The sequence below is a fragment of the Anomalospiza imberbis genome, chromosome 5 (assembly GCF_031753505.1).
Source record: "Anomalospiza imberbis isolate Cuckoo-Finch-1a 21T00152 chromosome 5, ASM3175350v1, whole genome shotgun sequence".
In the NCBI taxonomy this organism is placed as follows: Eukaryota; Metazoa; Chordata; class Aves; order Passeriformes; family Viduidae; genus Anomalospiza; species Anomalospiza imberbis.
The window spans coordinates 50489301-50505571 of record NC_089685.1 but is presented as its reverse complement, the minus strand read 5'-3'; the positions used below and the strand labels follow the sequence as shown (position 1 = coordinate 50505571).

The 16271-nt window shown below is 44.5% G+C and overlaps 1 protein-coding gene and 1 long non-coding RNA gene across 2 annotated transcripts; one reads left to right on the top strand and one right to left on the bottom strand.

Annotated features, from left to right (window-relative positions):
• Positions 1-457: 457 nt before the first annotated feature.
• On the bottom strand, positions 458-10999 carry LDHB (lactate dehydrogenase B). Its single transcript, XM_068190672.1, has 8 exons — positions 10838-10999; positions 9395-9526; positions 6447-6564; positions 5772-5945; positions 3818-3991; positions 2449-2566; positions 1483-1606; positions 458-807 (listed from the first exon to the last, which is right to left on the bottom strand). The coding sequence occupies exons 2-8, from the start codon at positions 9518-9520 to the stop codon at positions 640-642; spliced, it is 1002 nt and encodes a 333-aa protein (XP_068046773.1). The 5' UTR covers positions 9521-9526; positions 10838-10999; the 3' UTR covers positions 458-639.
• A 137-nt stretch (positions 11000-11136) lies between these two features.
• On the top strand, positions 11137-12767 carry LOC137474265 (uncharacterized). The gene is made up of 2 exons (XR_010999261.1): positions 11137-11447; positions 12560-12767. It is a non-coding gene; the product is annotated as an uncharacterized lncRNA (long non-coding RNA).
• The last annotated feature ends 3504 nt before the right edge of the window (positions 12768-16271 follow it).

Below are 16271 nucleotides of genomic sequence, written 5' to 3'. Positions count from 1 at the left end.
TGAATTTTGGATAATCAAATAGAAAATAATGTATTTTGAATTATAAGAACTAGAAACCATTAACAAGCAAAGAATTTAATCCAGAAGAGAGACGGATTTAAGGGATTCCTTCTATGCCAGTAGCATACAGAACCTTACTGCTGGTATATTTTTGGCTGGTGGCACAGAGCCAAATGCTCATTCCATTTCCTCTACCCATCAGTAAAACTATGAAGTTCTCTGTCAGAAACAGGTCTGGGAATGAACTCTACTTACTCAGCACCTGGACTGAGAAAAGCCTCACGGCAAGGCAGTGTTAGTGAAATCCCACCAATTCACTCTTATTACTTTGTTTCCAACCTTTTAGAAGGACACATCAAGTCTACACTTCCATGCAGCCTGCGGCAAACACTAAAGGAAAATGCCAGAGTAAGGCAGGTAATTTACATACTGAAAAAGAGTCACTAGGACAACCAAAGATGCCTGAAAATTGCTTTATTTGTTTGTAAGATTTGTGCGTTACAGCAAGCCTAAGTTCAGCTACCATGGACAAAAGTCTGGAAGAACGTTTCATGTTGACTGTTGAGATATATAGTGAGTAGAGCCCCCATCTGCAAACAACATGCTGTTTTTCTATGGCTGGAACCTAACATTCAGGAGTTACAGATCCTTGATATCCTTCTGGACGTCCCACAGTGTGTCTGCGCTCTTCCTCAGCTGGGTCACCTCATCGTCCTTCAGCTTTTGGTTGATGACACTCGTCAGGCCAGAGGCACATAGGACAGAAGGAAGGCTCAAGAAGACTTCATTCTGAATGCCATACATGCCCTGTCACAAACAAAAGAGATCAGACACAGGCCTGTCACCACAGATTTGTGGTTGGTTTATGTTGCAGGGTACCTCCTCAGAGCAGAGCTCAAAAACCATCACTTTACAACCTGCAGAAAAATTTCAGCCACAATGAATTCAAGAAAATAAATAGCATAGAGCTGTTTTGGATCAAATGCCTGGCAATACCAAACAGCTGATGGCAGAAACCCCACCTTCAAACCTCTCACTTTTAGTTCTATACAGCAGGGAGCTGAAAAGATTCAGACACAGGATAGGGACAGGCCAACAGAGGGAGCAGCTCCCCCTGCTCAGAGCCCTTGCTGCAGCAGAGGTGGTGGAGCCGGTACAGACCACGTGCAGCCAGTTACACCAGCTATGAAAGGACAGTGGCTCCTGGAATCACAGCTGGGCCTCCAAGAAGTCTTCCACTTTTACACTGAAAACTTCCTTTCAAGGAATCTGCATATGCTACACATGGCAAAGCTTCACACAAAGGTAGTTCTGCACAGAGAACTTCATTTTCAGCTCCATACTTGTGGCAAGAGTGCCATTTGGAATTCAAAGTAGTATTTTACAAAGTTTCCTTCATTCAGCACCTTGCTAATTGAGGCTATTTAGCTTGTCCAGAACAATAAAATGAGCCAGAGTGTCCAATCAGCCCCCAGTTCTTACCTTTACCAGAGTAGCAACTGAATGAACCCGGTACAGGTTCTTCAGGATGGTCTCACAGAGGTCAGCCACACTAAAGCCAATAGCCCAGTTTGTGTATCCCTTTAGTTTGATCACCTCGTAGGCACTAAGGAGACATTGAAATACAGCTTAATTAAGATGACTTCAAGCAAGTCACTGCAGATTACAAGTCTTAAAACCAGTGAATGTTAGCCATTAAAAAAATTCTCAAACTCCTGAAACACACTAAGTTTCGGAATTAAAATGTCCAAGTTATTCATTTCAACACTAGAGGATAAAGCATAAAATCCACATAATCCCCTATGTATAATAAAGAATCCTGTTGTTCTCACAGGATTAGCTGAAAACAAAATTAGCTCCCATCTAGGAAGAGATCCTAGTGTTAAGTAGAAAACCACACCTATAGCTGACAAGCTCTCTGTTTCAGTCAGGGGCACAATGGAATAGGCAAACATTTATTAGAGTCAAAGCACCACTACACCCTGAGGTTTTTAGCCAACATCTGCACACACTTTATCCCAGTGAGTGTACACTCATTTCACAGAAGACTTAGCAACATGTAGTCAGCTGTACACAAACTCTCCTGCATCCATGAACTGCATTTTCCCCAATTCCAACACTCTGCTCACAGAAACGTGCTATCTTTTCCTGGGCTTGTGCCCTTTGAACAAAGTTACCCATTGAAGAAGCTCCATGTGGGAAAACAAGCACCCACAGCTCTGGGTGCTCCAGCACTTGAATGGGTTTGTTATGCAGTAACCTGCCTCCCTGCAGGATAACAAAATCTTACCAGCTGAAACCCTGCATTTCTGTGTTTAAAAAAGCAGTCCCACTCACTCAAGCAACCCTCTACCTAAGGACATGAAAGTTGCACCAGAACAGAGGCAGAGTGCAGACAAACTGTTCTCAGCATGGCATCCATCCACATTATCCCTCAGGTCATCATACCTTGCAACTACTTGCTTGTGGATCTCCTTCCAGTTCTCAGGATCTTTGTCAGTTCCCATGGCAGGGTTCAGCTCCTGGAGGGAAACCCCTGCCACATTCACTCCGCTCCAAACAGCCACTGCAACAGAGGCAGGACATCAGTGCCAACAGCACCTGGCAACTCCCCCTCCACCTTTCCCAGCTAAAATAATTGGAAACAAATGAGGAGCAGGCAGAATCACAGCAATGGCTGAGGCAGGTTTTAAGTTTTTATTTAGCTACAGTTAATCTGAGAACTCTGGGAGTCAAACATGAGACTGTTTTAGTACTGGCACTTTAACAAGTCACTTGTAACATGTGACAGCAGTCACTGGAAGTTTCTGAAGTCAGAAACATCAAATTCTAGTAAAAAGGCATATTTTAGCTACCCAGCCTTTAAGAACCTATTTTAATCAAAACTGCAGCATTTGCAGTTTCACTAATCAGCATTAGAATTAACCTTCAAGAAGTCTAATCTTATTTACACAAATAAGAGCGCTGCAATATGCAAACTTAGAATATCAAGACAGGAATTTGCACCTCTCCCTGCATCCTGGAAGCTCAAAGGCAAGCTCAGTCTCTGTTTCTAGGAAGTAAGCAGGAATTTGGAGTTACTTCAAAGCAAAAGCAGCTGTGACAATGACACAGGATAAGCTCTGCATGTGCTCATCCAAACTCTACTTTCATTGGTATAGGGCTGGCTACAATAAGTGCAGCTGTAGATCAGACACTGTACTTTGATCAAATGCAATAGGACAATGAAGAGACGGCTCCCTTAAAAATACACAGCACAAAAGTATAAAGCAGTAACAATCTACATAAATGTTCTGCTGCAGCATTTCAGACTTGGAATACATTAACTGAATTAGGACAGATAAATTTCTTTGATTTCACATTTCAAAAATATATTTGCTTTAAACAGCAAGGAGAAAAATCACAAAATAAGGTAAGGGATAATTTTGTTAGCCTGGATCTGGACTGCTAGAATAACAACCTCTGCTACTGACCTAGCAAGTGCTGGTACTGCTTTCAGAGAATTGTGCTACAGGCTATGGAACGGCACTACAAAAACTGAGGATGAAAAGAAACAAGCTGTAGCCTTCATGACACCACCTCACAAAACTGGCCTTTTCAGTTCAGGCTTTAATCATCCAGCCACAATCACATTTATGAAATATGTGTAGGTAGATTTCCTGTACTTCTCTCGAGTCTAATCTTCATAAAAACACAGCAAAGTACCAGTAACTCGAGCTCAACTGCAGCTGTTCCTTCAGCACCCTGAAACAAACCTCAAGCCTCAACCTCTGCAATGGTATTGCTCATTCCCAGGGAGGTCAGAACTGCTCCTTACCACTGGAATCACCATGCTCTCCCAAGATCCAGCCATGGCAGCTGCTTGGATGGATCCCAAGTCTCTCGGACATCAGATAACGGAATCTGGCCGTGTCCAGATTGCAGCCACTTCCAATCACACGGTTTTTTGGCAGCCCACTCAGCTTCCATGTGACATAGGTCAATATATCCACTGAAAGGAAAAGCATGCATGGTAAATGAAACTCCACTCACACCAAGAATGCTCCAACAATTTCCTTACTGAGTGTAGCAGGGCAATCAGGAGAACTCAACACAGTTGTGCTCACTGATCAAGGAAGTTTGGATCTGTTTGGGGGATTAAAATGGATGCAGTGCTTGAAATTTTGAACAGTAGCTTGATGGGTCCTATGAATATTTGAGGAAGGTTTTTAGAGATTAGATTCCTACCAGCTAAAGCTGGACACACTTTTTTTGATCACAGTTAAAGCTCTAGGGCATTCAGAACTGGGACTGATCTCATGTGGCTAAAATATTCCAGTAATGTCCTGAATAATGCTCCCTTCCAGTTCACCACCACAACAGCAGGTTAAACAATTTACAATCAAAAGTCTGAGATTTACATACTCTTTGTAGTTGATAATTCCTTCAGTTTAATTTCTTGATTTGTGCACTAAGCACTTTCTACATCAACCACCTCTGCAGCATGAAAAGCCAGATAAGCAATGTGCTTTAGCTGCACATTTCTAAAAATACAGTTTTAGGAAAAAACCCAACACTAGGTATGGCAGACAGAAGATGTGAGCAGAGAGAAAAACCTCAAATCCACAGCTCAAAGCAACAATAACCAGGCTGCAGGAATTGACTCCAACTCTGAGGAGCCAGGCAATTCTCAGGAGGGAACACATTTGTGTACACAGATCTGAAATGCATCATTTGCTCTGCTCAGGCAACAAAGCACAGTTCACACCTCACAAGTGGCATGTTCCCTACAGCCTCAGCTGGGGCAGGGAAGGGCATCAAGGTTACACCCCCAAGTCCCTTCTCATGGGCTCACAATGACCTTCACTATGTAAGACTAGTGGACAAAACTCCACACACTGATAAAACTAAGGATTATAAAATTAATTCTGAAAAAGCAACATGCGATTCTCCTCCTGCAGCTGCTCTGCTGGAGAGAAGTCAACAGGTTGAATTCAGCCTTGCTAGAACAAGAACAGCCTGATCTTTGTCTCAGTCTGGTTTTCAGGTAAGTGCTTAAAACTGCTGCAAGTTACTGCATTTGCTGAGAACACTGGTTAACTGTACACCAGATAATTACTCAACCCCCAACAGAGCATGCAATGGTTCCACTCTGCCAGGTTTTCTTTAAAAGCAGGGTCACTTCATCACCACAGTTCTTCAGAACTGGTTTCAGATGTTGAATTAAGCAAAGACAATCCTACAGTGACACCCTACAAAGCACATCAGAATATTTACTGTCACCTTTAGACATCCAAATATCCAAGCTGTCTCAGTAAAATGAGATACTTGCAAGTGAACACACAAACATGCATAATTAACTCTTTTTTCTGTTTTAATTGAACTGTGGAATACACTCAGCCCTTGTTTCACCATAAGCTTCAGCATGCAAATTCTTTTTTCTGAAAGTATAGCCACGACTACAGGGCAAGTTCTTCATGCTGAAAACAGCCCTATCCTATCCAGACACAAAAGCTATCCATTAAGAGATAAAAATTTTAAACTTCCTACTGCTTAAGCCAAAGTATGCAAGGAACTTAAGTATTTATCACAAAGCATTCTTTTAAAATATGGAAACTATAGCAAGTTCTGAATAAAGAGAGCATCAGAAAGTACAGAGTATTTGTCTGCACTATGTCCACAAAAAGCTATTAAGTTTCAACAATTTGTATTTGAAGAGATATTCTGAGAACTAACTAATGTTTTATCTTGTCAAACCATATCTGTAAGTTTTTAGGAAAAGACTGCCTTACCTGGGTTGGAAACCACCAGGATGATGCAGTTGGGGCTGTACTTGACGACCTGAGGAATGATGAATTTGAAGACATTCACATTCCTCTGCACCAGGTTGAGCCGACTCTCCCCCTCCTGCTGACGGACTCCTGCAGTCACCACCACAATCTTGGAGTTGGCAGTGACAGCATAGTCTAACCAGCACAGGGGAGAAGATACAGAGTGTGTTTAAAATAATTCTAAAAATTCCACTAATTCCAGTAGCATTGTGTTAATACAGGAGTTACAGGGAGCTTCTGCACTGTGCATTGCATTCAAACCCAAAACCCGAGACATCAGTTTGAAAGCCAGCACCATCTCCTAACTCTGACCTAATATATCAATATGTGGGTGTTGAGAGTCCATTTAGCCATTCTGACTCTTATTTCCACTATGAAAATAATACTATTTCTTCTACATACAGTTTCACTAAAATCAATTTTACTAATAAAAGCCCCTAATTGTAAAGAGATGTAAGAGAGAGCCCAGCTTAAGAGCCACTCCCTTTACGGTGTTCATCTGAACTCACCCCAAATCACACAGTTCACCTTTTTCAATGCCAAATCCTAAGAGTTCTTTAGGATGGCACAACTAATTCTCCACTATTAAGCAAAGTCACAGAATATCAGTGTTAAATCAAAGAAACTGAGGTGCACCTTTGTCTGCCACGATCTTGTGAGTGTGAAGGAACACGCTCCCGTGTTGCAGATCCATCATTTCTCCTTTTAGTTTGTCTTCCATAACATCAACCAGAGCAAGCTCATCACAAAGACCCTGAAAACAACAAAATTTGGAGTCAATGACGCAGTTCACATGCGTTTTGAAGTTAACCCAGAGCAGAGCTAAATTACATTTTAAAGTAACACATTTCACCCATCTGAAAGCATCTCTTCTCCAAATAAACCAGCACTATCTTGGTGTTCTGATGCATCTCACAAAGTCAGAGGTTACTACAGCACAGGTTCACGAAACTCACTCAGACTTCCCAAAAAAGGTATAATTTGTGGGGAGTTTGAGTGCACAGCCAACTCTTTGCTAGGAAAGCACTTCTTAATTTAGTTATTACCTTTGGAAAAAGGTTGCATCTTTCAGAGTTGTGGCAAACCCTCTAAATCTATCCAGCAAATAGGTCTGATTTAAATATTTAAATATCTGAAAGAACACACCGTATAATTATCAAGTAAATATTCTCTTTGAACATGCCATCAGTCAATTCATTTCACAAAAATATACAACTGGAACAGACTTCCTCAACACTAAAATTGAGAGAAAAAGGATTCTTTAGCTATTTTTCTCTACAGGAGCTACTGTATGATATTTACATTGCAGAACAGATTTAGCTCCCATTTCTAAATCAGTAACATCAATGACTTGTCTCTAACTGAGCAGGAACTAAATAACCAACATGGAAGTTTTACAGTCATGCAAATTTATACATTTAATACCACACCAACAAACTGAAATCAGTATTAGAGCCAAGCATCTTGCACAAGTCAAACCTACGTCCTATCGGTTGGCAATGGCTGATCATGAGCCAACCCAGCTGGCCAAACAGGCCAAAGGCATTCCAGCTGTACCAGGAACAGAGTGGCCAGCAGGACCAGAGCAGTGACTGTCCCCCTGGGCTTGGCACTGGTGAGGCCACACCTCAAATCCTGTGTTCCTTCACTACAAGTATATTGAGGGGCTGGAGTGTGTCCAGAGAAGGGAACGGAGCTGGGGAAGGGGCTGGAGCACCAGGAGGGGCTGAGGGAGCTGAGGGGGGCTCAGTCTGGAGAAAAGGAGGCTCAGGGGGGACCTTCTGGCTCTGCACAACTCCTGACAGGAGGGGACAGCTGGGGGGGATCAGGCTCTGCTCCCAGGGAACAGGGACAGGATACACTGTGCCAGGGGAAGTTTAGATCGGATAGGAGGAAAAAATTCATCACCAGAAGGGTGGTCAGGCTGCCCAGAGAAGCTGTTGGGTCACAATCCCTTGATGTGTTTATAAACTTTTAGATGTTGCACTTGGGGACATGCTGGACTTGGTAGTGCTGGGTTAATGGTTGGTCTCAATGATCGTAAGAGACCTTTTCCAGCCCAAATGATTCTATTGCATTATTATAATTCAGTTACAAGAACCAGATGGTTTTATTATGAAAACACTTTATACTGCAGCTTATAGTTGTGAGAGAGTAAAAGCAGAAGCCTAACTGAAATAAACTCCATGTCATCATCCATGCTTGAAGAATTTAAAACCAGTTCTTATTCTGGGTTTGGTGCATACTGTTCATTAACAGTAAAACTTTGTGCTTAGATACCTGACAATGCAGTTTGATCCTGCTTAGAGAAGTGCATTAAATGAATGCTGAATTGTGGCTCAATTTGTGGTAACATCCCCAGGCTCCCTCACAGGTTACATCAAAAACAACTGATTTCAGACCCTGAGAGGCAACCATGTGCTTAAAAGTATGACTATAAAAACCCACAAGGAACTATCACTGTTTTTCCATTAAATTTCTTCTTTACTTACTTGTTTTAAAAACTATTTGTCACTTTTACATCAGTTTCACACTTAGTTTTACTGTGGCCTGTTCCTACTGTCAGCTTTTCCTTGCTCACAGGGCCCATGAATACCAGCAAGTGAAAGGCCTTACTTTTTTTTTACATATAATTAAACATGCATTAAAACATGCATCCTCAGGGTAATACATTGGAGGGTCATCTACAAACAAACTACAGCTGGTTTATTCTTACAAGCAAGATTTTCCATCTGATTGTGAGCTACCTCATTTAAGATCTGCCCCTGCAAGGGAGCAGGGCATATCTGGTGGTGCCTTCTTTTAAGAACAAAAAAAAAAATCTGCAGTTTCTATCTCTCTTTTCAAATTTAATATATTTACAATATTCTCTAAAAACAAAGTGCAAAGTACAAGACATCCTCATTGATTAATAAGCCTTTTCTTTGCTCAAAGACTGCACCATGAGATTTGACAAACATATCCCACAAACCAGTAGCAGGAAAAGTCATAATAACCTCCAAGTCCAGCCTTCTGTTTTTAGTTATTTAGAAACCAGCTAACACCTCTCTGGAAAAAAATTAAGCCATATAAACAAGCAAAAAGGGCTTAAGAGACATCAAGAAGCTGCTGAAGGGAAGAGCAGTATTTTCAGCTACTAGGGCACGTATTCTTTAAAAGAATGAAAGCAAACACTCTTGATTGCTATCCTATATTTCACCCAGATTTTTGCTCTGTCCCCATTCTTTGCCCAGCAGAGCTCTCTCACCAAGCAAACTCCAGCTTTGTTGTGGAAGAACAAAAATATTGAGAAGAGAATGAGAAGTTTGGCAGGGGCTGCAGAGTCATTCCTACCTACATTTTCCCAGCAGCCTGGAAAATCATTCTGACTAATGAGCCATTTACTGCTAAGCACAGACAGAAAGGTGAGAGAACAAGGAGCAGCTGAATGTGGAGGTCAGGCTTGTACATCACTGCTTGCTTACCAGAACTGCTAATGATTCATTCCTGTGCCAACCTCCCAAATGTCCCACCTTTTGCTAAGACAGGCAGCGCAGAGCACGACAGCACGGGGGCTTGGAGAGCACAGTGTCCTTGAGCCGTACCTTTGCAAGGACGCTGATAGCAGCGGCCATCCCAACCTGGCCAACCCCCACAACCGTGATCTTGTTGTTGGGGAGCTTGGCTTCCTCCGCAATGGGGCTGATCAGCTTGTCCTTGACAGTGGCCATGGTGTTCTGTGAGGAGAGACGGAAAGGTGTGGATCAGAGCAGGCCAGAGGGAGCTGAAAGGCATGTTCTGAATGGAGGAGTCACCTGCCACAGCTGGGTCTACGTAAGGCAGCTCCGGGCACGCTGCCCTTGATCGCAGGGCTCCTTCCCAGCCACCACACCCACCACCCACACACCCTCCGCGGCCACGGGGCTCTGGGTCCCTGCCCTCCCTGTGCCCGGCCAGGGGCTGGCAGCACACCCCGCTGACGCCGTTCCCAGAGCCGCTCGCCGGAGGGTGAAATTCCATCAGCGCTGCGGGCCCTGGGCATTCACCTCCCGGCACACCGGGGCTCCGGGACGGTACTCCACGAGCCAGCCGGGCCGCAGGGAGCTGGCTGGGATTTCCCCGGCTCCTTTCCACGGGCCACCGAGGCTCCACGGGGCCCACGGCCGCGCCAGGGCAGTCAGGGGCCGCGGCGGCACCGGGGCACCCTGAGCACGGCCGGGGACCTGCCCGGAGCCACAGCCCGGCTCCAGCCACCCCAAACCTTCGGGAGCCACAGCCCGGCTCCGGACACCCCAAACCCAAACCTCCGGGAACCGCAGCTCGGCTCCTGCCTTTCCAGACCCCAACCCGAACCCTCGGGAGCCCGGCCCGGCTCCGGCCACCCCAGGCATCTCCCGCTGGCCACGCAGGGATGCTCGGCCCGCGGCAACGGCCGAACCCCGGCGGGATCAGGCCGCCCGAGGGAGAAGTGACGGGCCGGCCACCCAGCACCCCTGTCCCGGAGCGGGGTCTCCCCGTACGCACCGGGCAGCGGGAGCAGCGCGGAAGCGGCGAGGGGAGCGCGGTGTGCGGGGCTCAGGCAGCGAGCGCTCCGCAATGGAGGGAACGCGGGGCTCGTACCACGAGCGCTCCGCAACCGAAGGGGAGCGGGAACGGCGAGGGCGGCTCGGGGCTCGGGCAGTGACCGCTCCGCAGCGGAAGGGGCGGGCCCGGCGGCGCGGCTGGGGGGAGGCGGCGGCCGCGCTCAATCCCCGCCAAGGACGGAGCCTCAAGGATGTCGCTGCTCCGCCCCGGTCCCGCAGTGGCGCAGGGCCGGCGCTGCCGGCCCGTCCCTGCAGCTGTGGCCCAGGGACACCGCTGGGTGCGCGGCCGGGAGCAGCGATGCTGCCGGGGCCGGGGGTGTCCGTGCGACACTGGGCACTGGTGGCCTCGGCAGCTTCACTTCCACCGGGGACAACGAGGCTGTTGGTCCCTGGTGTCACAGAGCCACAGGCTTGGCCGGAATCGCTGCAATCGATTTAAAATATGGCAAAATTAAAGCATTTTACCTGATCCTTCGGGAAGAACTTGCTCAAGTTGGGGGTATCTCCTCAGTCAGGGGTGTCTGATTTTTGCGCTCGCTGATTTCTGCCCTGGGCCTGACTGTGGTTGGATTTTTGGTGGTTGGACAAATCCCTCCTGGAGGCACAGCGCGATGCCTCGGCAGGAATAAGGGATGTAACCTGAGGCAGGCCAACAAAGAATGTAACCCGAGCAGAGCCACCAGCAGCGCGCCTCCTCCCTCTCCCTCGGTCTCGGCCAGACCCACAGCACACCCTCTTTCGCGGTGTCCCAGTAGGGCATCCCTTAAAGATTGTAATAAGCGTGCAGGTAGTTTAACGCCTTGTTAAAGTAAAAAGCACATCCGGTACTGTAAGGAGCAATAGGAGTCAGATGATATTTTCCTTTTCCTCAGACCCACGGAACACACAAACAGAAAATCTGGGTGTACGATCGGCCACTGCTGCTGAGCAGAGAAGGAAGGGATTTCTTGGAATTCCTCCAGGACCAAAGCAAGCAAACTACAGGATAAGAGCAAACAGGGTTTGTTTCATCTAGTGCTGTAACATTACATCTTTCTAGCTGTAAAGGAAGAAAGTAGAAGCACAACACTGAATGGTATGCAATTAGTTCCAGTGGGGAAGAAACCGGAAAGCTTTAGGTTCCTCATCACACATGATTTAGTCAAACAAGAGGGAAGACAGAACAGTGGATTCCAGAGTCCTCCCAAATAAGTCACTGGGTTAAATGGGACTAGGCAGAGATCCTAGCTCTGCCTGCCTATGACTATGGCTGCCTTTTTTTTTTTTTTTTCTTCTTCTTTTGTTGCGGCTAGTTTAAAGTTATATTGATTTTTTTTTTTTTTTGGCCAGATATTTTGCCAGGTTTATTAATAACTGGATTAATTCCCCGTGGCTCACCAAGCAGCCAAGCAAATGATGGTGTGAGCATGGTGGTGAGAAAAGGATGAAACCTGCTTTTCTGGGCAGCAGATCAGTACAGATCCATGCTGGCTTTAAATCACTGTCTAACCATGGCCTACTTTGCTTCTACACATTTTTTGGCTTTGCAAAAGGTCCCCTGCAGGGAAAGAAATGAGTTAAGCCATCCACATGACACTGCAGGTAGTAGCTTGCTGCAAGAAAATCAATTCAAGACTTTGAAATTATGGCTGCAATGGGAGCTGGAGGTAAATAATAATTATACAATGAAATGTAAGGGTCAGAAAATGTCTTCTATAATCACAACAGGAAAATGCACAGCTGAAATTTAAGGAAATAGGGAAGAAGGGAGATTCTGGAGAGATTAGGGAAGGACTGGAGGAAGGTTTTTCAGTTCCTGAGCCATAACCAAGGGTCCTTGTCCTGCCAGTGCCTGTTGTGAGGAACGCTTACCACTGCATTGTGTCTTCTTTGGACAGGATCGTTCTCTCTCCTTATGAATTCTCAACAATCAATTACCACAGTAGCATTTGGAATTGAGAGGGAGATACCACATTCCTATTTGCAAGATATTAAAGCTTTAAAAGGCAGGCTGGACTGTTTACCACTGGTTACAACAGCTCTTCTTTAGATCAGGCTTCATTTTTCATGCTTTCTAAAAGCACAGGGTATTTAATCCCCTACCTGAAGTCCTTACAATCTAAATAGACAAGGTAGGAGCAAGACAGTGGGTAGAAGAAAGAAGCTTATTCCCTTTTCCTGCTCTTAATTATTTACTTATTGTTCCAGATGATGGAGGATTGAGGCACAGAGAGGTGAAAAGATCTCCCCAAGGTCACATGAAAAGTCTCCTGGTGACAGGTCACAGTTTCAAAGTTCAGCTCCAGTTTGACAACATTGGCATTTTTGATGCAGTGCAGTTCTCCAGAAAAACAAACTCTAATGTTAAGGGACACAGTGTAAATAAATTTGCCTGGTAACTTACATACAATCACAACATATATTTTGTGTATACATTTTAATCACTTCAAATCACTTCAACTTTTGGGTCATATACAAAGCGCGTCATTAGTTAAGTCTGAGATACTTCACTACTTCCATCTGTCCCATCATCTACCCAAAATGAAAGTAGATAGGATTTCCCTGCTGGTTTTTTGTTTGTTTGTTTGTTTGTTTTTGAGGTTTTTTTAGTGTTTTTTTTTTCCCAAAAGTACCCTTAAACCTGATTTTAAAAATGAGAGATCTCAGTTGAAAAACTCGATTCATGGGACCGTTTCACACAGCAAGATGCTGATGTTCTGATGGCCATGGTCTGATGACGGCTGTAAGTCATAAGGAGTCCCTAAGTCATAAGGAGTTTAACCTAGGAAGGGAAGGAACCCATTACACCACAGGCTGGGATGTAGGGCTGATGGCAATGTTAAGATTCTCTCTCACTGTGTTAGACCTGGTGGATCAGGTCCTTGCCCTACAGGATGGATGTGTTCTAAGCATTATTGCACGTGGATGTAATGGAGGGAAAAGCATTAGATGTTCAGCTTTCCAAAATACAGACAACTGATTTAATCTGCTGGAAATCATTAAGTGCTGTCACATGCAATGCTGGCAGATGCTGAATTAAAATTCTGGTTCACCTATGTTAATTCTGTGCTTCTTCACCTGGATTTGCCATTTGGATGGAAAATACATCACACAATAAAGAAAAATTATCTTGGAGGGGTAGCTTTGGAAGCTTCTTTTCCCTGGTTTTGTTTGAAGGAACAGTTCCTTATTTTTGGCAGCAAGCCGATTTTCTGTTTGATTTTTGTTTAAAGATTAGACAGTGCAAACAGATAACACACTCATAATAAGTTAAGTGCTCTGTAATGGAGTTAATAAAAAAAAAAACCCAAACAAAGAGATCATGAGCTTGGGGTTTATAGTGCAAAAGGAGTGAAATGTGATGATCTCATTTAATGAATATCTTTGATGCCAGAGGAAACAAATGGTGATAAGTTTTACAATTAGGTAAGTAATAGCACTCAGTTTGTAAGAACTAAACTGCATTGATTTAATGAGCTCTGGCTCATTAAAAAGTTCAGGAGAAACTACAGCTGCTAAACAGTGACAAGACAGAAATGGGGCAAACAGTGCATATGCAAGCAAAAAGATATGAAACTGAAATTACAGACAGACAATGATTTTTTTATCAATAGATGAATTTCCATACAATAAGCATGGTTTTTTTTTTTCCTCTGAACTGGTTAACTCTTCAGAAAACTTAGTATTCCTAACATTTTTATGTATGGATTTTGTGGTTTTATTTTTAGGTCTGAAGGAGTGAATATGGCCTTGTCAGACTAATACCTCTCCACAGATGCAAGGCCGTGTTCATATTGGAGAGTTTTTACATCAGTGCAATCACCCCCTGTAATCACACACAGAGTGTAGCATATCTGGTATGTAGCACCTCAACTGATCTTTGTACAAAGATTTTTGTAGTAGTCCTGTACAGCACTATTGTAATAGCAGTGAGGTAGTAGGTAAGAATTGCCTCCTATGATACAATAATGCATTGTGTTACAGTAGATTTTTCAGTAGTGCTTCACATAGAAACATATCTTGTGCCTTTAATGACTTCTGAAGTAGTTCCACAGCTGTAGGATTTACTACTTCTGTAGGAGCTGAATCCAGGTTTCCTTGTATGTGTATTGAACTGGGAGAAGGAACTCCCAAGTTATGTTATTTGAGCCCCCCGTCAGGATATTGCTTACAGTGAATTTTGCTGGAGAACAGATTCACCACTCCCACTCCCACCTAGACTTTCACTTACATGATCCCACAATTTACCTTGTTAAAAGTAATTCTGGAGACAGATGGAATACATTCTTGCCTGTTACCCAGAAACCTCTATCTGTGGTTTACATAAACCTCTCCAGAGCAGTCACAGGCTTGCAGCCACTGCCTTTGAAGCAGATTGCTGATGTTAAGGTTCAAGGATGACTGGCTGCCCTCCTGTTTGGGAAGCATCCAGTGATATCTGAAGAACCTTTGCCATATTGCACTCTGGACCCTTAGCACTGCCATTCACAGAGCACAAGCTCTGTGGAAAAAGCTGTGGACACAGCTGAGCTTCCAGAAAGCATTATTTAACATTTCCCAGTAATGAGGGAGGTTTGTCTTCATTGATGCATCTGACTCCTGTGTCTAGGGACAAGCTTTGCACTGTACACAAAGGGACTCGTAGTGGCAGGGATTTCTTGATGGAATTTGGCAGTATTCCTTTAATCAGGTGGTGTGAGGGAACATTCTGCCCTTGATGGTGTTGGATTCCCGGGGAGGGGGAAGAGAACGGTTGGCAAACACAGTGTCAATCTCCATCCGAATGCTGGGGAGGCTCCTGGAGTGTCCTCAGTCACTGCTTGTTTCACCTCACCCTGCAAATCTGTTCCTCTGGTTAGAAGGACTCAAAGCGGGGAAATCATTGCTGGAAGTGGGGACAGGTGCAAGTTCCCTGTGAAGTGATGAGAGTTATGTTTTCCAGCAGTGGTCCTAGAGGGTGATGCACAAAAGGTGAGGGAATATATCTGTGGAGACATTTTGAATCTCCTCCTTCAAACTATAAAACATAGCTCAGTTATTCAACCAATCATGCTTCCACTTTGGTTTATAATGCTGTAGGCAAAGCCAACTGAGACAGGAACTTTAGGATGACTGCAACAAATATCTTCGATTTGGATCTAACAGGTGCCCACTTAAAATTTCTCTCCACAAAGACAGCAGCCAAGGGTGATGTTTCCCAGCAGAGCTGAGTCCAAAGCTGAGCTCTGCGGGATCAGGCAAACCTTAAAGAGCTGCCCTCCACCCCTGCTTATCCCTCAGACCCACAAGCTTCTCTAAGCTTTTCCTGAGCCATTTCAGCTCATTAAATCAGCAAGAAACTATCACTTTTATTTCCTTGAAGCAGTTTTTTGTTCATTAGCCAACTGACTGGGCTTGGTGAAGTGCCCAGCAAATACCAGACACAGCTTAGAAAGGCCCAGGACGAAGAAGCACAGGGAGAGTCCCTTCCCTGTGTCGTGGCTGGGAAACACTAAATCAGTTCTGTGCGTCTCCTGTAACTTGAGTCTAAATTAAGCTCGTGCTCTGAGCTGCCTTATAGAGAATCTTACATTTCCACAGAATACAGAAGGAGCTGGGGGTGTGAAATGGCTTCACTCAACTCAATTTAGTGAATGCCTCTTCCTGTGCCCAATGTTGTAATTCCAACACTTCTTATTAATAGCAACCCATGCACGTAACCTGTTGTAAATTGTCTTGAATCAGCCCCAGTACTGATATGAGCTGCACTGGCTAGATAAACACCACAATTTTTTTTCCTTTACATGTGCCAGAGATTTGCTGTGTAAATTATACTCCCAAAATCTCCATGTGATTGTAAACTTGCAGGCTAATACTGAGACACAAGCTTCCTGCAGTTTGTTGATTTGATTTTTAGCACATTGAGGAAAGTGGGTAGAAA

Coding starts and splice junctions, on each gene's coding strand:
- LDHB (XM_068190672.1), bottom strand. CDS start 9,520: ATGGCCACTGTCAAGGACAAGCTGATCAGCCCCATTGCGGAGGAAGCC. Junction 3,992..5,771: donor CCTGGTGGTTTCCAACCCAG/GTAAGGCAGTCT, acceptor TTTTCCTTTCAG/TGGATATATTGACCTATGTC. Junction 808..1,482: donor CAGTTGCTACTCTGGTAAAG/GTAAGAACTGGG, acceptor TGTTTGTGACAG/GGCATGTATGGCATTCAGAA.